This window comes from Phocoena sinus, chromosome 7 (assembly GCF_008692025.1).
Source record: "Phocoena sinus isolate mPhoSin1 chromosome 7, mPhoSin1.pri, whole genome shotgun sequence".
Lineage (NCBI taxonomy): Eukaryota > Metazoa > Chordata > Mammalia > Artiodactyla > Phocoenidae > Phocoena > Phocoena sinus.
Genome location: NC_045769.1, coordinates 34,779,598 through 34,803,209, shown reverse-complemented (window position 1 = coordinate 34,803,209; position 23,612 = coordinate 34,779,598). Strand labels below are relative to the sequence as shown.

The following is a 23,612-nucleotide window of genomic DNA, read 5'->3' as shown; positions in this document are numbered from 1 at the left end:
ATATAGAATATATGACCACTGCCCATGAAGAGCTTACAATTTAAAGAGAAAGCATGAAACAAATGCATTTTAATAAGCAAAGCTAATGTTAAGACAGTGCAAAACAAGGGATACATACATTCAATATTCACACAGAATTTTGAAAACTCCTGACCAAGAAGGATATGCATATATGTCCATTACAATACCTAAAGTTATAAAACATTCAAAAATACATAGCAAGAGAAAAAGAAGCAAATGAATCCTGCGGTTCCTGCTACAAATAGCAACAGATGCAAGCCCAACTGAGAGCCAATCCAAGTTTAGGAGATAGGAAAGAAAGAGGTCAATAAGCAAGCTTTTAGTGATAGTACAAAAATGAAGATGCACTTTAAGTTAAGCTGCTGGTTAGAAGATGATTACCTGAACTTCTTCAAACTCACTCCAGTACACAGCAGAGGCACTCTTGGAGGCTGTATCTGGGAAGATAAGAAGCTACTTTCCTGTGTGTTCCTTTCATTTCATTTTAAAGCATACATGAATCCAGTGGTGATAAAACTGTATGTCATACTATTGTGTTAATGGAAAGAAAATGTGTGTATTTTGTGTAAGTTAACACATAGAGCCAATAGCTGCACCTTTTTTCCCTTCTAGCACAGGCTAAATAATAGGAAACCGTTATTCTAAGTTTACGGATCCTGACTATTTAGGCTTTCTCTGATCATTTTCAAACTAAACTTGCAGCAGCATCATTTCATGTTACCAGTTTGACTGAATTCACTAATTAGAGTGATTACACATAGTTCTTTACCGTCAATAAAAGGACTGCAAACAATACTTAAAATTAATAAATCTCAATCAGTATATGGTTAAAATTTGGACTCCAGGAAAGGAAACATTCCAGAACAGGAAACAGAGAAAAGTTTCAAATTAAATAAATAATCTACTGAGATGGTGGTCACTCAAATCAAGAATCAAAACATACTGTCCTCAACAGGAACAAATTTAATCAAAACATTAAAAAATATGGAGAGGGAGGTCATGGGGAAAGCCAAAGCAACTATCAGAATGAAAAATAGCAGAAAGAAAGTTTTCCAGTCCCACTGGAAGGATTTTTAAAAAAGAAGGAAAACTGCAAAACTTATATATATGTGTTTTAGTGCACATATTTCATTATGTACTACATTAAAATTACTTTTCTTATAAACTCTCCTACCTCATTATTCGAATCTTGAATAACTTTATACAGGGCTGGTACCAGTGTTTTTTTCCGGTGTAAAGTTGCTGCATAATTGGTGATCTGAGTGTCAGGTAATGCCTAAAAGAAAACATCAAAGGAAACCAAAAGTGAACTTAATATTTGAGAAGTTAGAAACTTTATTTTATATGAGTTCCTCTTGAAAAGATTTATAATTGAGTCAACTAAGAAAAGTAAAAATAATTAATATAAGAAATAACCATGAGAGTTAATAAAACAAATTAGTTAGGATGTTATACAATTCTTCTAACTACTCAACAATGAGAAATGATTAGAAATCACACATTACACCAAGATTTGCTGAAGTGAGTCACCTTATAATCTAGTCTAAAAAATTAGTGTGCAATAAATACTTTTGTTTTTAATGAGGTGTGCATTTTTTTTAAGTCTTTTTATTGAATTTGGTACAATATTGCTTCAGTTTTGCATTTTGTTTTCTTGGCCGCGAGGCATGTGGGATCTTAGCTCCCCAACCACGGATCAAACCCACACCCCCTGCGTTGGAAGGCAAAGCCTTAACCACTGGACCACCAGGGATGTCCCTGAGTGTGGGATATATTTCAATTGTTGTATTTTATGTTCACAAAACACTTATTTCCATAGTGTTTATAAATTATATAGCTTTCAATCAAATTAATGAGTGATTTTTTTAATCACAGGAAATAAAAATATAAGGCACAAATCTCATTTCTGTGCCTTATTAAAACTTGGAGGCTTCCCCTCTTTTATTGAATATATCTTAAAATTTATATATCACCTTATCAATCCATTGATATCAATCCATATCAATTATACTCCAAAGTAGCAAAAACAAGTTTACTAGCTTCATTTTTACATTACCTTCTAGCCATTATTCACATTAGTGCCTAAAATTTTTAAAGAGGTGCAGCTACAGAAACATGTTATTTCATATTTTGCCATTCCTACTTCGTAACTTTTGTTTCAGTTTTTCCATGAACATGTATAACTGAATTACTGATATATAGAATCATATGACACATTCTTATCCTCAATCCAACCTACCTTGAATTCTGATAACCATTCTTCCACAACGCCACGTTCAGATCCCAGCATCTTCTTCTACCTTCTATTCCTCTTTTCTCTCTGAAAGAAAAAGGCACTGAACTTGAGGACAGTGTTACTTACAGGAACTATCAAAGGTAAATGATGTGTGCCTTTCACTAAAGGAGAAACTCATCTAGTGTATATTTTAGATAAGGAGGCTTACTTTTAGACTAGCGTTCAATTAAAACAGAACTGTTTATAAGAAATAAGTTCTATTTTTAATGATACGTTTGAAATCTATTTTCCTAATGCTTTTCTATTTTCCAATTATACTCCAAAGTAGCAAAAACAAGTTTACTAAGTAAAATCAAACTGCACATTACCCAAGACAAATGCACAGTCTATGCCTAGAGCTTTTACCAAATATACAACTGGCACATACAACTGGAAAAAGTTATACATAATAGAACACTGTGACAGATTTTTACAAAGGTAAAAAAATTAGAAATCAAGGGTTATATGTACAGCAAACTGATTATAAACATATATATATATTATATGAAATAAGGCCTTTGAAGTAGGTAGATTTATGTTTTCTAAAATGGAAAAATAGCCAGATAGAAAAAGCAAGTTGTACAACAGTATATAAGCTATAATAATTCCACTAAAAATTATATAAATGTGAAAAAGCTGGGAGGAAAAATATATATACTAAACTATTAAGTGTTGGCCTCTGAAGGAAGGATTACTGAGGATATTCTAATTATGTAACTTTGAATTATAAAAAAAAATAAAAATTGGTATGTATTATTTTTTAAGTGAGACAAACAACAGAAGGTTTTTGGTTTTAAATTTAAGGTTCAAAAGGTAACCAAAAGAAAAAAGGAATTTCTTGGGCAGGGAGGGAAATGTCTCCAGAGCAAATGAAATGAAAGTTCCTTTATTAAAAAGACATATTTATCAAAAAGACAATATGTGTCATATTCCATAATAAATTTCTATCTAAAAAAAAGAAATCAGATTTTCTAAACCCCTTCCATTCCTTAAATATCCATATATAATACACTATACCAAGTATTATATAAGCAAGAAGTACAAAAAGGAGTAAGAAATGCCCCTTATTCTCAAGTAGCAAATGCTCTTAAGATGGACTGGTGGATTTATTCAAATAAATTGCAAGAGGAAAAAAGAGACAGCAGATTAAAAGATATGTTAAGAAAAATCAAGAACCAAAGTATGAATCTTATTTGGACTGATTCGAACAATAAAAAAGAGCATAACACAATTGGAAAAGGTTAAACATGACTTATTGTATGACTTATTAATACTGGATGATACTAATTCAAGGAATTATTATAGGTTACTTTTATATTTGATAATGGTATTATAATTAGGCTTTTTACTATTTACTTTTTAAATACAATTTATTTATTATTTTGTCCACACCGTGTGGCACGTGGGATCTTAGTGCCCCAACCAGGGATCGAACTTGTCTCCCGACCCGCCCCGCCCCGGCAGTGGAAGTGTAGGATCTTAGCAACTGGACAGCCATAGAGGTCCCTATAGTTAGGTTTTTTAAAATACTGTTTATCTCTTGCAAGATTCACACTGAAATATTTACTGGTGAAATGATATCTGGGATTTGCTTTTTTTACAAATATATATATATTTAAATTTATTTATTTTTGGCTGCATTGGGTCTTTGTTGCTGTATGCGGGCTTTCTCTAGTTGCGGAGTGAGGGCTACTCTTTGTTGTGGTGCTCGGGTTTCTCATTGCGGTGCTTTCTTTTGTTGCGAAGCACAGGCTCTAGAGCGCAGGCTCAGTAGTTGTGGTGCACAGGCTTAGCTGCTCTGCGGCATGTGGGATCTTCCCGGACGAGGGCTCGAACCCGTGTCACCTGCATTGGCAAGCGGATTCCTAACCACTGCGCCACCAGGGAAGCCCTGGGATTTGCTTTAAAATAATCGGGATGAGGGTAGCCAAAGGAGGAGAGTGCATTGGGTATAGATAAAATATGACTGGCCGTAAGTTGACAACCACTGAAGCTAACTGGTATACAAGTTTCATTACACTACTCTACTTTGTTATAGGTTTGAAGTGTTCCATAATGAACTTCAAGGGGGAAAAATAAAGGATCGATGAACTAACTCTACATACAAATCATAATATACATGATATAAAACAATGGTTCTTAACCTTTTTTGGGGTGGGGCAAAAGCACAAAGTTACAGACCCCCTTTGATAGCTGAGCAAAACTATGTACTGATCCCTACTTCAGAAAAAGATAAATATGATGCCCGCATGTCCATGATTTTACAAATAATTTCAGGAAGTTCACTGATTCACTAAAGCCCATTAATAGATATGGACTCCCAAGTTATAAACTCGTGAAGAAATCAGACTCTTAAAAATAACTTTATGAAATAGAGCACAACTACACTTCCTAATGATAATGTCCTTCAAAGAAGTCATTTTGTAAGGTTCCTATATTTACTACAATGATTGTTCAAATCACTGTCAGAATTTTTTTTTCTTTCAAGTACCAATTAGTTAAGTAGTACTAAATACTCTGTATAACCTAGTACTTCACCTAAAAATGGACTCCATGACATAATTATCATTACTGTGTATCTTGTTCTATGCAAATTACACCTCTTTAAAAAAAAATTTAACTATAAAAAATAAAATAACAAGCCTAGATCCATCATACATTATAACTTTCAGTTATAAATAATGGGCTAAATAACCTAAGGCAGTTGCCCCTGGAAGCTTCTCAGAAAGAACTCAAGGAGGCAACTGACCAAAAAGCAAAGGAATGATTCAGTCAGATATTCATCAATTCATTCCATAAATATTTCTTTCTTTCTTTCTTTCTTAATAATAATTCATTATTATTTTTGGCTGTGTCGGATCTTAGTTGTGGCACACGGGCTCTCTAGTTGTCCTGCAGCATGTGGGATCTTAGTTCCCTGACCAAGGATCGAACCCACTTTCCCTGCATTGGAAGGCAGATTCTTAACCAGACCACCAGGGAAGTCCCCCATAAGTATTTCTTAAGCAAAAACTATATACCTGCCATTATGCTAGGAGCTGGAAGTACAATGGTAAACAGAATCAGATGTAGACTCACTCTAATGGGGCACTTACCTAGTGGAGGAGGCTAAACACATTTTTGCAGAGACAAGGAGTAAGAAGGAAAGGTACACGAAAGCGTAAAACAAAGGAACCTAGTGCTGATGAAGGTTTCTCTGAGGTAGCACTTAAACTGAGATATCAAAGATCAGTAGGAGTCAAGGGGAATAGTGAAGGAACATTCTAGAAAGAGGGAACAGCATATAAAAAGGTTCTGTGGGGGCTTCCCTGGTGGCGCAGTGGTTGGGAGTCTGCCTGCCGATGCAGGGGACACAGGTTTGTGTCCCGGTCCGGGAAGATACCACATGCCGTGGGGTGGCTGGGCCTGTGAGCCATGGCCGCTGAGCCTGCACATCCAGAGCCTGTGCTCCGCAACGGGAGAGGCCACAACAGTGAGAGGCCCGCGTACCACAAAAATAAAATAAAATAAAATAAAATAAAATAAAATAAAATAAAAAAGGTTCTGTGGCAAGAAAATAACATAGGAAGATGTAGAATCTGAAAGAATATCCAAGTGGTTAGGAGCACAGAGAGCAAGGGGCATGGTTGAGGGCAGAGAGAGAGAGGCATGGGCTGATGTTATAATAAACAAGACCTAGTCTACATTAAGTATGGAAAGTGACTGAGGATAAGATTAAAGGTTTGAGAGGCTTACCTGGCTATGATGTAGAGAACACTCTTTCAAAGCTAGCTGCAAAATTCCCATTAGCAAGAAGACTAGGGGCTTCCCTGGTGGTGCAGTGGTTGGGAGTCCGCCTGCCAATGCAGGGGACACACGTTCACGCCCTGGTCCGGGAGGATTGCACATGCCGCAGAGCAGCTAAGCCTGTGCGCCACAACTACTGAGCCTGCGCTCTAGAGCCCACGAGCCACAACTACTGAGCCACGTACCACAACTACTGAAGCCCATGCACCTAGACCCCGTGCTCTGCAACAAGAGAAGCCACCGCAATGAGAAGTCCACGCACCGCAACCAAGAGTAGCCCCTGCACGCCACAACTAGAGAAAGCCCACGCACAGCAATAAAGACCCAATGCAACCAAAAATAAATTAAAAAAGAAAAAAAAAAAGAATTAGGTGAAGAATACAAACAGGAAATTCAAAAGAGAAAAAGAGAAAAAGAAGACTAAAAATATTCCAGGCTTGCTATATATAGCACTTGCTCTGAGAGTTCCTACCTACTAAGTCAAGTCAAGTCTCTGGAAGTTAAAAAAAAAACCAAAATAGCTACTGATAATAAAAATGGTTTTTATTTACAAAGTACCTGAAAAATAAAGTAGGTTCCATTTTTATTAAGCTTCAAATAAAGTATAAAAAGTAAAAGCAATGCCTACATTATTTTCTCTGGAAATAATTTTTTTAGGGATAAATTCTAACATCTGAATCTCCCTTTAATATTTCCCTTTTATCCCAAGTCTCTTATGAAAGTATAAACAAGAGGGGCTGTTTTGTTGATATTACTTACAACATCTCCTTCTACTACCTCATTATCACTAATGAGTTCAGCAGGCCACAAGACTGAGGAAAAATAGACTGAATTTTACATCCTCTTTGAGAAGTACTCCAGAAAAGGAGGTAAATACTTTCAATAAATATACTACCACGTAAAGAAGAAAACCACAATTTCATTCTAGTGGTGACAGAAAGGACTTATCTTCTGAAATAAACAAAATAGGAACTTAAAAAAAACACACAAAACTCCTTTATTTCCACTGCTGAATTTTAATAATGATTGATTTTTGCTTTTTATTTACTGGAAACTTAAAAAGCTATTCTTCCTCTGTACCACAACTATTACCTCTAATTTTACAAATATCCTTAGCTATAAATATGAATAGTTGATATTCAATTATTAAATAATTTTAAAATAGTTATTATAAATAGTATATGTCTATTAAAAAAAGGAACTTAACTAACTACCTCCCCCACCCACAAAGATAAACAGAGTTAACCATTTGGTATGTATTTTTCTTCACATACATGTTTACGTATATGCATGTATGTATATGCGTGTGTATACAGTTTAAATATAGTTGTGTTCATTGTACATAGTATTCTATAATTGCTCTTTCAATTCTCAAAAATATATGAAAGACCTATAGTTCAAGCTCACTCTTTTTAATGGGTATAATTAATTATAAGTATAATCCCATAACTTATTTATTTACTAATAAACAAATCTGTTTTCAACTTCCTTATATTACAAAAAAATGCTGCAATACACATCCTTGTACATACTTATGTGTTTCTATTGTCATCTTCTGTAGTATAAATTCTAAAACTTGAATTTTTTTTTTTTTTTTTGGTACGCGGGCCTCTCACTTGTTGTGGCCTCTCCCGCCGCGGAGCACAGGCTCTGGACATGCAGGCCCAGCGGCCATGGCTCATAGGCCCAGCCACTCCGCAGCATGTGGGATCCTCCTGGACTGGGGCACGAACCCGTGTCCCCTGCATCGGCAGGCGGACTCTCAACCACTGTGCCACCAGGGAAGCCCTTGAATTTGAATTTTTAAGGTCACAGGATATAAATATTATTAATAGCATATGCAAATACAAATAAATTCTCAAAACCATAATCCATCATATAATTTTAAAGAGCATACGATTGTTACATATACAAAATAATTTCTTCCTGCTCTATTTATAAAGTTAATACCTTAGCACTGAAATCTAAAAAAAATCTAAATCTAAATACCTCAATTTTTCTACATTTGTTAATATGATGTATATGACTTTTAAAACTAGAACAACAAAAATCGGTATCAGAACATTCGAGTGAGTACTAGTTACCAAAACATTAAAAATTTAATACACAGAATGCTGTAATGTATTTGAAAGAGGCATGGCAAAAAAGATACCACAATATATTTTACTGTATTTTAAAAATCACTCTGCTTGTTTACTAAAGGCTTGAATCTTCTAAAGTTAAAAACCACATCTATAGTTTACTCTTTAAACAACCTGAAAGTTATTTTAGAATGCAATATGAGATTAAGATCTAACAATGTTTTCTCCCAATAAAAACTGTTTTCTCAGTTGTTCTAACACCTTGTTTGCATGTCCATTTTTTTCTAACTTGCAACACTATTTTTATCATACACTAAAAGTCCCACGTATATTTGGAACTATTTCTGAGCTACTTTTCCCATTAATTTGGTACCGGGACTATAATATTTTAATTACTGTGGCTTTATAATGCACTTTATAATAGTACAAGTCCCATAATAATTCTTTTTCCTAAAAATGTATTTTATTATTATTACCTGCTTATTCTTCCAGTTAAATATTAGACTTCTAATGATAAGTTTCTTTCCCATACTCTATCCTTATCGGAATTAAATTTACAAATTAATTTCAAGTGACATCTTCACCTAATTGAGTTATCCAATACAGAAGCATGGCACTGCTCTTTATTAAAAATCTTCTTTTAGGAATTCCTGGTGGTCCAGTGGTTGAGACTCCATGCTCCCAATGCAGGGGGCCCAGGTTTGATTCCTGGTCAGAGAACTAGATCCCACATGGCACAACTAAAAGATCCTGCGTGTTGCAATGAAGACCCGGCATAGCCAAATAAATAAATTTTTTTAATAAAAATCTTCTATATGTCTCTATAAATTTTGTTTTCTTCATATAGATCAACACATTCAAATTAAGTTGATTCCTAAGTATAATCTTCTATGGACAACTGGTTCCAGACCCATTGCAGATACCAAAATCCAACAATACTCAAGTCCCAGAGCTGGCCCTCCCTATCAGCAGATTCAACCAACCATGCATTGTGTAGCACTGCATGATTGATATTTATTGAAAAGAAATCTGAGTATAAATGTATCTGCACAGTTCAAACCAGTGTTGTTCAAGGGTTAAAAGTTTATATTTTCCTGCTGCGACTGTGATTCTTTTTCATTATTTCAAACTAGCTGTTGTTACACACATAAAAATAAACACTTTCTTAAAAAATCAAAACGAGGGCTTCCCTGGTGGCGCAGTGGTTGAGAGTCCGCCTGCCGATGCAGGGGACATGGGTTCGTGTCCCGGTCCGGGAAGATCCCACATGCAGCAGAGCGGCTAGGCCCGTGAGTCATGGCCGCTGAGCCTGCGCGTCTGGAGTCTGGCTCCGCAACGGGAGAGGTCACAACAGTGAGAGGCCCACGTACCACAAAAAAAAAAAAAAAAAAAAAATCAAAACGAACAAGTTTTTAGATAAATATTTAAAATACTGAAAATCGCTTAAATTAAGACTTCTATGTTTTAGGAAAAATTTATAAACTAATAAGTTATCTTTTTACTAACTACAATGAATTAGAAGGTTTTTTAAAATGTTGACTACGTTATAGAAAGGGATAAGAAAAAGCAAGTACAATTAATCAAAAATGTTTTTCAAATTTTTTACAAAAAACATCAGCACAGCTCTTAAAATAAAAAAGAAAACCAAACATTATTTTTTGAAAGAAACACAAAATTTTTAAATGTAATATATACTGCATCAGAATCCTTATCTGATATAGGGCCCGGAATATATATTTTGAAAAAGTTTTCCAAGTAATCCTGATGACCACCCTTCAGTTAAAAAAAAAAAAGTATCAAATCCAGGTTAAATTTCTTATTTTAAATTCCTGTATGATCTCTCCTATAACCACAAATTTGGCACACCAAATCACTTTAGTTTCTACCAATACCATTTTTTAAATGACTGCAAGTTAATTAACTTTAGATAGAAGAACACAGTGGTGTTAATAATAATTATAACCAAAACACTAACATATTTCCCCAATTTTATGATACTAATTTTAAGACAGTAATTTATTAACAAATTTAAGTAGGAAGTAAGACACAATCCTTTATTAAAGTGAAACAAAGTGTTTAAAGGATAAGAGCATAAGCATATCCATATAATCACATATGACTTTTAAAAATTATCCTTGGGCTTCCCTGGTGGCACAGTGGTTAAGAATCCGCCTGCCAATGCTGGGGACACGGGTTCTATCCCTGGTCCAGGAAGATCCCACATGCTACGGAGCAACTAAGCCCATGCACCACAACTACTGAGCCTGCATGCCACAACTACTGAGCCCACGTGCCACAACTACTGTAGCCTGTGCGCCTAGAGCCCATGCTCTGCAACGAGAAGCCAGTGCAATGAGAAGTCCGAGCATGGCAACGGAGAGTAGTCCCCGCTCCCCGTAACTAAAGAAAGCCTGTGCGCAGCAACAAAGACCCAAGGCAGCCATAAGTAAATAAAAAAACTAAACAAGACCAAAAACCCTTACTTTAAAAAAAATAAATTAAATAAAATCTATGGTTGAAAAATGTAACATGGTCCCTTTCTTATAGTTCATACTTCTCCCCCACCACAACTTCCTATGTTCTGGCCATATTCTCATTTCAGTTCCTCTAGAGCTTCACACACACCTTCACCCTAGGGATTCTGTGTGGACTGTTCCAGCCTGGAATGCTGTCCTACAATCGCTATTTAAATAACTGGCTCCTTCCAATCCTGTTAATCTCAGCAGGCCTTTCTTGACCACTTTATCTAAATAGGAGCCCTTTCTCCCTTCTCCAGTATTTTCCATTCCAACAAATATGGTTCATTTCCTTCCTAGGGCTTTGGATTTTATACCTTGAATATTAAACCTTATTGTCTATCTTTCCCATCAGGTCACAAATTCCATGAGAACAGGGTCCTCTTCTGTTCTGCTAGCATTTGAGGGCTCACTATGGACTCAATGCTAACAAGTATATTATGGTATCTAGACATATGACAGGTACTTAATGTATATTCATTGAATCAATGAACCACATAGCTTATATGACCTTGGACAAATCGCTTAAACCTTTTGGGCTTCAGGTCACTACAATGATAAATTACTTTCTAAATCTAAAATCCTATAAATATATTTTAGTACCTTCATTTGGAAAACAGAACAGTACTAGTTACAGAGAAATTTTTTAAATATATGTTTTCTAACTAGAATCAGCATCTTTTAGTATTTAGAGGTAGCTATAAACACAGTTATAAACATACTGCAAGCCCTCTTTTTATTTAAACAGACAATATGGAATTCTGAAAATCATTTCTTCTACTGTGTTACACCCATCCCATCATCTGATGTATAAAAGCTATATTTATTTATTTGTTTATTTATTTTAACATCCTTATTGGAGTATAATTGTTTTACAATGGTATGTTAGTTTCTGCTTTAAAACAAAGTGAATCAGCTATACATATACATATATCCCCATATCTCCTCCCGCTTGCGTCTCCCTCCCACCCTCCCTATCGCATCCCTCTAGGTGGTCATAAAGCACCGAGCTGATCTCCCTGTGCTATGCAGCTGCTTCCCACTAGCTATCTATTTTACATTTGTTAGTATATATAAGTCCATGCCACTCTCTCACTTCGCCCCAGCTTACCCTTCCCTGTCCCTATGTCCTCAAGTCCATTCTCTACGTCTGCGTCTTTATTCCTGCCCTGCCCCTAGGTTCTTCAGAACCATTTTTTTTTTAGGATTCCATTTATATGTGTTAGCATACAGTATTTGTTTCTCTTTCTGACTTACTTCACTCTGTATGACAGTCTCTAGGTCCATCCACCTCACTACAAATAACTCAATTTCGTTTCTTTTTATGGCTGAGTAATATTCCATTGTATATATGTGCCACATCTTCTTTATCCATTCATCTGTTGATGGACACTTAGATTGCTTCCATGTCCTGGCTATTGTAAATAGAGCTGCAATGAACATTGTGGTACATGACTCTTTTTGAATTACAGTTTTCTCAGGGTATATGCCCAGTAGTGGGATTGCTGGGTCATATGGTAGTTCTATTTTTCGTTTAAAACCTATATTTAAAAGCAAAAGTCAAGCTGATATTCTAGCATGCAGATCAATTCAGGCCCATATTGCCTCACTTCCAGAGTATGAAGCAAAATAAAGAGGATATCACAGAAAATGATTATCTTTTTGGTGACCATGGTAATGGCAACCTTTATTAGCAAGCCCTGAATAAAACATAATGAAAAAAATAATAAATTGCTGGAACATGATCTGAAAGAGGTCAATAACTACTTGCCAGGAAGCAAACTCACAGTACTTGCACAAGTACAGTAAGTTCTCCATTAACAACACTGGTAGAAATTGTGTCTTAGCTGATAGTCAGCATATATATTCTTTTTTAGGAATTGTCAATTTAGAGAGAAAAAGGATATAACAGGCAGTACTGCCTAATGGTTAAAGAAGACAGGCTCTTGCTCTAGACTGCCTGAGTTTGAATTCTACCTCCTTGACCTACAAGTTGTGTTTCCTTGGGAAAGTTACTTACCTAACCTGTGACCTCAAATCCCTCATTTATAAAATGGGGATAATATAAGTACCTATGTCAAAGTTTTTTTTTTTAAAGATTAAATAAATTAACACATCAGTGAGCAAAATTATAACTGCTCTCAAGGGTTTCTAATGGACGAAAATTATTGTATAAACAAACCTATACAATGATCAGGGCAACATATGACAGTAAAAAAATGGCTAGGCTACTGAACATTTTCAAACTAGGCCAAAAACTATCTAGATATTTCAAGGTATAAATCAAAAACAAAGCACTTAACATGTGCTATTACTGTACTGTAAATACCAAATTCCCTAAGGAAAAAACTAGAGCTGCACTGTCCAGTTAGTTTTAATTAATTAAAAAAAAATAAAATTTAAAAATCAATTCCTGAGAATTCCTTGGTGGGCCAGTGGTTAAGACTGCGTTTCCACTGCAGGGGGCCTGTGTTCAATCCCTGGTTGGGGAACTAAGATCCCATAAGCCGCGTGGCACAGCCAAAAAACTGAAAAAAAAAAAAAAAAACTAACATTGTATTAAAAAAAAAAATCAATTCCTTAGTTGCACTAGCCACATTTCAAGCACTTAGTAGCTACATGTGGCTAGTGTCTCCCATATTGGACAGCACAGATGTAGAACACAGACATTATCAAAGAAATTCTATGATCAGCACTGCTCTAGATGTAGCTAGATAATACAATTATACTGAATAAACTCAGTAATTCAAGAGCTGTAAAATTTAGGTAACAAAAAAGTTAAAAGACATAACTATTAAAAAGGAAACACTTTCAAAAGTAAAATTCAAAGGCAATAATTAAGATGTGACTATTCTCCGAGGTAAAACTGCTTAATATATAGAAGCTACCCACCAAAAATTACCAAAAGTTCTAACATGTCTGACTATGGGAACTTCATTCTTTACCCTTTAAAAAGTTAAATTCTTTAATTTTACCTCCGTTCTAAGATCAGTGTTCCAATGGAGGAGGTGGCACAGGAATGCGGCAGAGTTCAAGTGTGGAATTCATCTGTTGAGACTTAAATGTTTTCCAACTCTATAAAAAATGAAAACGAAAAACTGTGAAATAGTGAGAGAGAATATCCTCAAGAATGTAATATAAAGGAGAAAGAACAATTTTGAAAAGGCATTTATAATATAGTTTATCTAATTTTAAAAATAATTGGGATTATTTTAAGTTTTCTATAATAACTAGGCTATACTTATGTACCATTATCAAACCTATTTTAGAAGACATCAGATTTGGAAAAAAGAAGTCTGAGTTTTAGTTTCAAATTTACCATTAAATATCTGTAAAGACTTCGAGTAAGTTAAATTTTCTGGAGCCTCACCTGAAAAATCTACAAAAATAAGTACTTTCCAGCCAAAAATTCTATGAGTCCAACTTTTGAAACATATTACAGTGACCGCACACACACATACACACACACACGCAACGATCATTAAAATTTTAATATGCACTATAAAACCAAGCTTAAATATCAATGGCTACATTATAATTTTGGATAAGTTTCACAGACTGAAAATTTTATCATTTTGAGAAAGAACATAGAAAATGCTGTTACTTGAACTTTTGGCCCAAAAAATATTAAAAATCATTTTCAAATTGATAAAAGTATACTTTTCTCATAAAGTAATAACTATTATCATGTAGTTGTTGACCACATTATACTCTACTTCTTTGATTCAAAACTTATCACAACTTTAAAAGCTAAAACACCAAAAGAAAATTAGCATTTTAAAATATGTCCATTAACAAAACTTTTTTTTTTTTTTTTTTTTTTTTTTTGCGGTACACGGGCCTCTCACTGTTGTGGCTTCTCCCATTGCGGAGCAACAGGCTCCGGACGCACAGGCTCAGCGTCCACGGCTCACGGGCCCAGCCGCTCCGCGGCATGTGGGATCTTCCCGGACCGGGGCATGAACCCGTGTCCCCTGCATCGGCAGGTGGACTCTCAACCACTGTGCCACCAGGGAAGCCCACAAAACATTTTTTAATACAAAGAATACTGCAATAATATTCTCTTGGAGTTAAACAACATTATCATTGTAAAGTCTCCAATGTTTTCCAAACTGAAGATGTGTCAGGACCTCCTATTCCAACCATCTCGTATATACTGGGCTATTGCATGGGATTTTTATTTCATGAGAAGTTCTGCAGTGGGGAAAAAACTTGAAAAGGACTAGCAAGTTTTCTGTTAGTCTCTGGAAAGATACACAAGAAATTGGTAACACTCTGGGAAGGGGCAGCTGGTGCCAAGGAGACTGTCTTTTTGTACCTTGGGAATTCGGAACCACCAAGACAATCACCAGATTTTGAAGCAGTGCAGGCAGGCAGACTTGAGAGCTATGCTGGGAAGACTGTCTCTGACAGTCTTTCAAGGCTAAGGATACAGATACTAGGCTCTCAATTGAGGAAAAAGCCAAAACAAAACAAGAAAACCCAACAGGGCAAATGACAAGAAAACTGAGCCATTCAGAGTATGTTCTTTAACCACAACCAAAGTAACCTAGAGATCATTAACAACAATTAATAAATAAAAACCTAAAAAACCCCCAACTACCTGGAAATTTTAAATTATACTTCTAAATAATCTATGGGTCAAAGAAGATATTAAAACCAAAATTAGGGACTTCCCTGGCAGCCCAGTGGTTAAGACTCCACACTCCCAATGCAGGGGGCACAGATTTGATCCCTGGTTGGGAAACTAAGATCCCACATGTTGCACAGCACAGCCAAAAAAACCCAAAAAACAACCAAAATTAGTAAAAATGCCGAACTCAGTGCTAAGAAAGATATATTAAAGCTTGTGGGATGTAGCTGTAGCCTTATTTCATATGTAGAGAGTTCTTACTTTGCATGTATTAAGCAAAGACATAGTTCCTATATGCATTTAGGAGTTTCAGTTAACCTGGTACCTTGCAAAGCTAAGATTGCCTATATTAGCAGAGAGTCTGAAAAAAAAAATCAGTGGTTTTATCTATTGACAGATATCTATCTCTAGAGGTCAGAGAGGATAGCAAATGAGTGAAACAGAAAACAAGCACACAATCGAGGGAAAAAATCAACAAAGTCAAAAGTTGGTTTTCTGAAAAAAAAAAAAAGTTGGTTCTTTGGAACTTCCCTGGTGGTCCAATGGTTAAGAATCCGCCTTCCAATGCAGTAGATGTGGGTTCGATCCCTGGTCAAGAAACTAAGATCCCACAGGCCACGGGGCAACTAAGCCTGTGTGCTCTAGAGCCTGAGCGCCACAACCAGAGAGAAGCCCGTGAGCACTGCAACAGAAGATCCTGCATGCCGCAACAAAGACCCCGCATGCCACAACTAAGACCTGACGCAGCCAAATAAATTATAAAATATTTTTTAAAAAGTTGGTTCTTTGAAAAGATTAATAAAATTGACAAACCCCTAGTAATACTTATTAGAGAAAACACAAATTACTATGAAATTTTTAGACATCAAAAAGAAAAAGTTATGATAAACTTTATACCAATAAATGTGACACTTGGCATGAAATGAACACATTTCTTGAAAAATACAAATAACCAACACTGAAAGATACAGAATATCCATACAGCATCATGGATATTAAAGAAATGTAATCTATCATTAAAAATCTTTCCATAAAGAAAATCTCAAGTGCAGATGGTTTCACCAGTGGATTTTTCCAAACAGTTAAGGAGGAAACAACACCAAGGTTGTACAAGTGTCACAGTCAATGATAAAATATTGAAAACTTACTTTCTGAGGTTGAAAACAAGAAAGAGGGACTTCACTAGAGGTCCAGTGGTTAAGACTCCACGCTTTCACTGCAGGGGGCGCTGGTTTGATCCCTGGTCAGGGAACTAATATCCCGCATGTCGCAGAGTGACGCCAAAAAAAAAAAAAAAAAAAAAAAAAGAAGAAAGAGATAACCATTATCACCACTTCTATTCAACACTGTGCTGGAGGGCCTAGCTACTATAGCAAGTCAAGAAAAAGATATAAGAATAATAACCAGAAAAGAAAAAAGGTCATTATTCAGAGATGATATTATTAATAGACAATATAAATATGTACCAAGAAAATTCAGAAGATTCTACAGAATAATTATTAGAATTAATAAGTGAATTTATCTAGGTTTCTGGATAAAAGGCTAAAATATAAAAATCAATTATATTTCTGTAAACTAGTGTTTTTTAAAAACACAACTTCAGGCTTCCCTGGTGCAGCGGTTAACAATTTGCCTGCCAATGCAGGGGACACGGGTTCCAGCCCTGGTCTGGGAAGATCCCATATGCCGTGGCGCAACTGAGCCCACGCACCACAACTACTGACTGCTCTAGAGCCCACGTGCCACAACTACTGAAGCCCACGCGCCTAGAGCCCGTGCTCTGCAACAAGAGAAGCCACCACAATGAGAAGCCCACGCACCACAACGAAGAGTGGCCGCCACTCGCCGCAACCAGAGAAAAGACCACGCACAGCAGCGAAGCCCCAACACAGCTGAAAACAGTAAGTAAATAAAATAAAATAATCAAATAAATAAAGAAAATAAAAACACAACTTCCAACAGCATTTTTTTTGAAAAAGAAAGACATCTAACAAAAGATGTGCAAGACCACTACACTGAAAACAAGAAAACATTTTTGAGAGAATTTAAGGGTCTAAATAAATTGAAGGACATACCATGTTCACAGGTTGAAGACTCATAGTAAAAATGTCAATTCTCCCCCAATTGATTTCTAGTTTCAAAGCTATCATAATCAAAATCCCACTCTTCTCCTTTTAAAGATAAATTGACAAGCTGATTCTGAAATCCCTAGGGAACTACAAGGAGCCAAGAATAGTCAAAGCAACCTTGAAAAACAAAAAAAATTGGAGGGCTATACTGTAAAATATTAAGATCTGTTATAAAGCCATAGTAATTAACTGTACAAGTATAGTAACTAAAACTTATCAATGAAAAAATAGAGCCTAGAAAGTCACACACAAATAAGACTACTTTATTTATGACAAAGGCAAATTGCAGTGCAGTTGGGAAAAGACATTCTTTTAAACAAAAGACGCTGGGTCAACTGGATATCCCTATAGAAAATAATGGGTGTATCACGATCTCTAACTTTACACAACTCAACAAAAGTAAATTCCAAATAGAATGCAGGTCTAAATATGAAAGTAAACAAACAAAAAACCATAGCAAAACATCTTTATGTCCTTGAAGCAAATATTTTTTAAGCAAACACAAAAAGCACTAACCATAACCATAACAACAACAACGATAAATTGGACTGTATCAAACCTGTCATCAAAAGAAACTGAGAGTGAAAAGGCAAGCCAAAGACCAGAAGAAATCAACAATACCTATGCCCGATACCTAGAGAGAGATGTGACTGCTTGGTGGGGGGGTAGGGCAGGAAAACTGTAAGATCCATAACTTCTCCAGGACAGGGAGGACGTCTCAGATGTATCTGTATTCCCAATTCCTGGGACAGGGCTTAGCACAGTTAGCACTTAGTTCATGACTATTGAGTGAAGGGCCTAACAGCAACAAGCAGTCAGTCAGCGGCAGACTCAGCTGAGGAGACAGGCAGCAAGTATGGTAAAGACTACTAGTTCCCATCTGATAGAGATCTACACCTCCTCGTAATGATCTAGTCTATACAGTCAGCTAAAGCCATTTCTGACCCTCACTTATAGCTAAGTATGGCCAAATGACTAAGTTCTGGTCAATGAGATCAGAGGAAATACCATGTAGGGAATTCTAGAAAGGCTTCTTTCCTTCTTTTTTTTTTGTCATTCACATGTGGCTTGCAGGATCTTAATTCCCCAACCAGGGATTGAACTCGGGCTCACGGCAGTGAAAGCATGGAGTCCTAATCATTGGACACCCAGGGAAGTCCCTAGAAAGTTTTCTTAAAAGATGGAAGGTATGCCCCTTTTGTCCTCTGCCTTTCTTCCTCCTTCCTTCTGCCTAGATCATGGATGGATATCCAGCAACCATTCTGTGATCTTCAGAATAGAAACCACATGCTAAGGATGGCAAAGGAAAGAGAGAGAGAGACTGGGTCCTTGACAAGTCTATGGAGTTGCTGTACCAGTCTTAGACTATTTCTGAATTTGTTTTTACAAGACAAAGAAATGAACTATTATCTTATTGAAGCAACGGTTATTTCTTATCTCTGTTTCTAGCAGCCAAACACTATTGCCACCTGATAAAGTAAGAAAGAGACTGCAGGAACAAATTTATGGTCTAAGATGCCAACAAGCCATCTCAGTTATGCTTCAATTTAATGCTAAGAATAAAGTGTTTAGGATATTCCACTGAAATTGGGGTGGTGGGGAGTGTAGGAAGCAAGACTGACCAAAGAATCTACTCTGTGAAGGTGCACCACCATTACAGTTCAGACAGAGGGGTGTTTATAATAGTTCAGTACACTGACAAGATTTCATAATGCAGTACTATAATTTCTTGCCAACAGTTGGGAGTTATGTTCTAGAAAAGTAATGTGGCTTACTGTGACTGGCCAAAACCAAATTATATGAAAATGAGAGGTTAGGAAAAATAAACAGTTTAATGGAAGATGTTAAATCAGCTGTTTAAAACCTGTTCAAATAAAAACCCAGTGAACTTTCTACAGATTAACCTCCTTCAAGTTTTCAGGAAACACTACTGTAGCACAACAGTTAGATAAGGCTGATTCTCCCACATATTATGCACATTATTCTACTTCATGAAGATTTTGAACCTGTCCTTCTTGGCTTGCTATCTAATGTCTTTGGTACTTGTGTTTTTACTTTTGTTAGATCTCAGCAAACATTTTCAAATTCTTATAGTGACTGTGTCACTTTTTGGACTGTTGTTCATCCTTACATTAAGAAAACAGAAAATAATCTGATCTCTCTGTGAACTATTGTTATAGACTGAATTTTTGTGTCTCCCCAAAATATACTGAAATGCTAACCCCCAGTGTGATGGTATTAGGAGGTGGGGCCTTTGGGAGGTGATTAGGTCATGAGGGTAGTGCTCTCATGAATGGGATCAGTGTCCTTATAAAAGAGATCCCCAGAGAGCTCTCTCACATGTTATAACACAATGAGAATGTAGCCATCTCGGAAATAGGAAGTGGGTCCCTAGTTGACACAAAATTTTCTGGCACCTTGATCTTGGACTTCCCAAGTTCAAGAACTGTGAGAAATAGAAGTTTGTTGTTTAAACCACCCAGTCTATGGTACTTTATTATAGCAGCCTAAATTGTCTGTGACAAAGGTCCTTTTCCATTTTTCCACTCCCTTGAATTTGGGCTAGCTTGGTGAGTTGCTTTGATCATCAGAATATGGTGGAAAGGCTGTTATACAATTTCAAAGCCTAATCCTCAAAGAGGCCTTGCAGCCTTACAGCTTCCACCTTCACCTTTATAGAATGCTACCCTGAGAATGCCATGTAAGGATGCCAGACTAGCCCACCATATGAGAAGTCACACTGAGAAGAACTGAAGCACCTTAATGGACAGCCAGCACCATGTGCAAACATGTGGGTGGAGACATCTTGGACCTTCTAACTCAGTCAACCCTCCAGGTGGATTCAGCTACATGAGACAGCCAAGTGAAACCAATAAAGGAACAATTTAGCCAACCTACAGAATCATGAAAAATAACAAAAAATCTTTTTGCCCTGAGTCATTTAATTTTGCAGTAGTGTTTCAGGCAGCAATATCAAATAAACTTTAAGATAACACTTAAAATAACAGCTTCTTCAAGGTGAGAACAATCGCTTTAGATTTTTCTGTTTTTATCTTTAATTCATATGTTATAGCACCCTGGAAGCTATGCCAACTCCAATGCTGCTTTCCACTACGATTGAAAAAAAAGAAATTAATGTATGAAAATACAATGGGGAGCCATTAAAAAATTTTGTATGAAGTAATATGTAATAGGCACTTTAGAAAGAGAACTCTGGTTACACTGTAGAGTGGACCACAGGGAGGAAAGACCTATGAGGGCAGAGTGACCAATATGAATACTGCAGGAATAGTCCTAGGGAGAGGCTTACTAAGAGGTTAGAAGGCTAGACTATCATTACTACTGCTGCTGCTGCTACTATTATTTGCATTATATATTTATTTTATTTGTTTTAATAGAATGTCACCTTGGTGACTTTTTAAAAAATTTTTATTTTTATTGAAGTATAATTGATTTACAAAGTTGTGTTAGTGTCAGGTATACAGCAAAGTTATTCAGTTTATATATGTGTGTGTATATATACATATATATATATTCTTTTTCAGATTTTTTCCATTATATGTTATTACAAGATATTGAGTATAGTTCCCTATGCTATACAGTAGGTTCTTGTTGGTTATCTATTTTATATATAGTAGAGGTATTATGTATTTATGATGAACCAAGCAAGTACTGTAACTAGAACCTCATATGTATTTGCTCATTTAATCCTTAATACAACCCTTTTTAAAAACTTTTTATTTCGAAATAATTACAGACTCATAAGTTCCCAGACTACATGCCAGGAGGTCCCATGTATCCTTTGCCCAGTTTCCCCCAATCGTTAACATCTTGCATAACTATAGTAAAATATCAAGATCAGGAAACTGACATTGGTATAGTCCATAGAGGGTTACTCAGATATCACCAGTTTTACAAGCACTCATTTGTCTGTGCATGTGTCTGTAGTTTTATACAATTTTATAACAGATGTAGATAATGTGTAACTACCATCACAATCAAGATATAGAACTGTTCTATCACCGAGAGGCTCCCTTGTAGCCACCCATTCCCTTCTCCCTGATCCTTAACTCCTGGCAAACACTACTCTGCTCTTCATCTCTATAATTTTGATATTTCAAGAGCGCTATATAGAGGAAATCATACAGTATGTAACCTTTTGAGAGTGGCTTTTTTCACTTCAGATCCATCTTAGTTGTTACATGTATCAATAGCTCATTCTTTTTATTGCTGCATAGTATAAACGTGCCAGTTTGTTTAACCATTCACCTGTTGAAGAACATTTGGGTTGTTTCCAGTTTTTGACTATTAGGAATAAAACTGCTATGAACATTCAGGTACAGGTTTTTGTGTGAAGGTAAGTTTCAATTTCTCTGGAATAAATGCTCAATAGTGCAACTGCTGGACTGTACAACTCTGTTTTTAAAGAAACTGAAGCTATAAATGGTGAAGCTGGGATTCTAATCTAGATATCTGCCTCTAGGTCCTAACTCTTCACACAATTTCCAGTGGTTGTAGAAATTGAGAGAAGTAAATACAAAGGTAGAGTCAACAGAATATAGCATCGCTCAGATGAGGGGTATATGAATAGTGTCAAAGATAACACCAGGTTCCAGCTTCAGCACATTAGACAGATGACAAAATACGAATTCACTTTTATATATACTGTATTTGAGGTATCTGTAGGTCATCCTCAACTAGCAGGCAATTAGATTTATAGAATAGGAACCAGAGATTAAGAAAAAGCTCTGGATTAGAGATTGATTTGAGTAAATAACATCAGAGGGACAGGGTACAGAATGACAAAGAGATTTGACAACAGAACCATGAAGAACAGAAACATTCATTTCCTCTAGTTTATTCCCACAAACAATAAAACAGCAGGTACTGTGACAGACTGCAAATTCATATTAACTTTAGATATTATAGCACATCATGTCTACCATACGAGTTTTACAATCATAGTATAAAGTATAAAGGGAGTAATATATGCTCCCCTCCCCACTCCCTTTTCCATTTAAAAAGAAAGAACTACAAAAGGAATACCTGCTGATTAAAAAGCCTTAATACTACTCCGTATGATACCATAGTGATTATATGTCATTATACGTTTGTCCAAACCCATACAATGTACAACACCAAAACTGAACCCTAATGCAGACTATGAACTTTGGGTGATAATGTGTCAACGTAGGCTCATCAATTGTGACAAATGTACTATTCTGTGGGAGATATTAATAATGGGGGGGTCTATGCATATGTGAGAGGGTTTATGGGAAATCTCTGTCCTTTCTACTCAATTTTGCTGTGAACCTAAAACCGCTCTAAAACGTTCAGTAAACAAACAAAAACAATTAAGCCTCAGTATAAAAGAATATGTAAAAAGCATAAGTTTCACTCCCCGCTCAGCATCCAACTCCCTCCACCCATTTTTCAAAAAAATACATGGGGAAAGGAATTTAAGGAGGTAAACTGACAAATCTTAGTAGCTAAATAAGAAGCAAGCAATATCAAGAGTCAAGGGATAGGGACATCACGGGTGGCACTGTGGTTAAGAATCTGCCTGCCAATGAAGGGGACACGGGTTCAAGCCCTGGTCCAGGAAGACCCCACATGCCACGGAGCAACTAAGCCCGTGCGCCACAACTACTGAGCCTGCACTCTAGAGCCTGCAAGCCACAAGTACTGAGACTGCGAGCCACAACTACTGAGCCTGTCTGCCACAACTACTGAAGCCGGTGTGCCTAGAGCCCGTGCTCCACAACAAGAGAAGCCACTGCAATGAGAAGCCCATGCACAGCAAAGAAGAGTAGCCCCCACTTGCCACAACTAGAGAAAACCCACGCAAATAAATAAATAAGGGCTTCCGTGGTGGTGCAGTGGTTGAGAGTCCGCCTGCTGATGCAGGGGACACGGGTTTGTGCCCCGGTCTGGGAAGATCTCACATGCCGCGGAGCGGCTGGGCCTGTGAGCCATGGCCGCTGAGCCTGCGCGTCCGGAGCCTGTGCTCTGCAACGGGAGAGGCCACAACAGTGAGAGGCCTGCGTACCGCAAAAAGTAAGTAAGTAAATAAATAAATAAATAAAATTGAAGGAAAAAAAAAAGAGTCAACGGATAATGTCAATTATACCTCAATGACAAAAAGCCAAGGATTCATAATGACAAAAGTGA

At 36.5% G+C, this 23,612-nt stretch overlaps 1 protein-coding gene across 1 annotated transcript in view; it reads right to left on the bottom strand.

The window, feature by feature from the left end:
• Positions 1-23,612, bottom strand: part of FAM126B (family with sequence similarity 126 member B) — a 72,919-nt gene that overhangs the window by 45,389 nt on the left and 3,918 nt on the right. The window contains 4 exon segments of the mRNA XM_032636863.1: positions 1,196-1,297; positions 2,261-2,341; positions 13,655-13,754; positions 16,461-16,564. Of these exon segments, the coding sequence (XP_032492754.1) occupies positions 1,196-1,297; positions 2,261-2,311 (153 nt within the window). The 5' untranslated portion in view covers positions 2,312-2,341; positions 13,655-13,754; positions 16,461-16,564.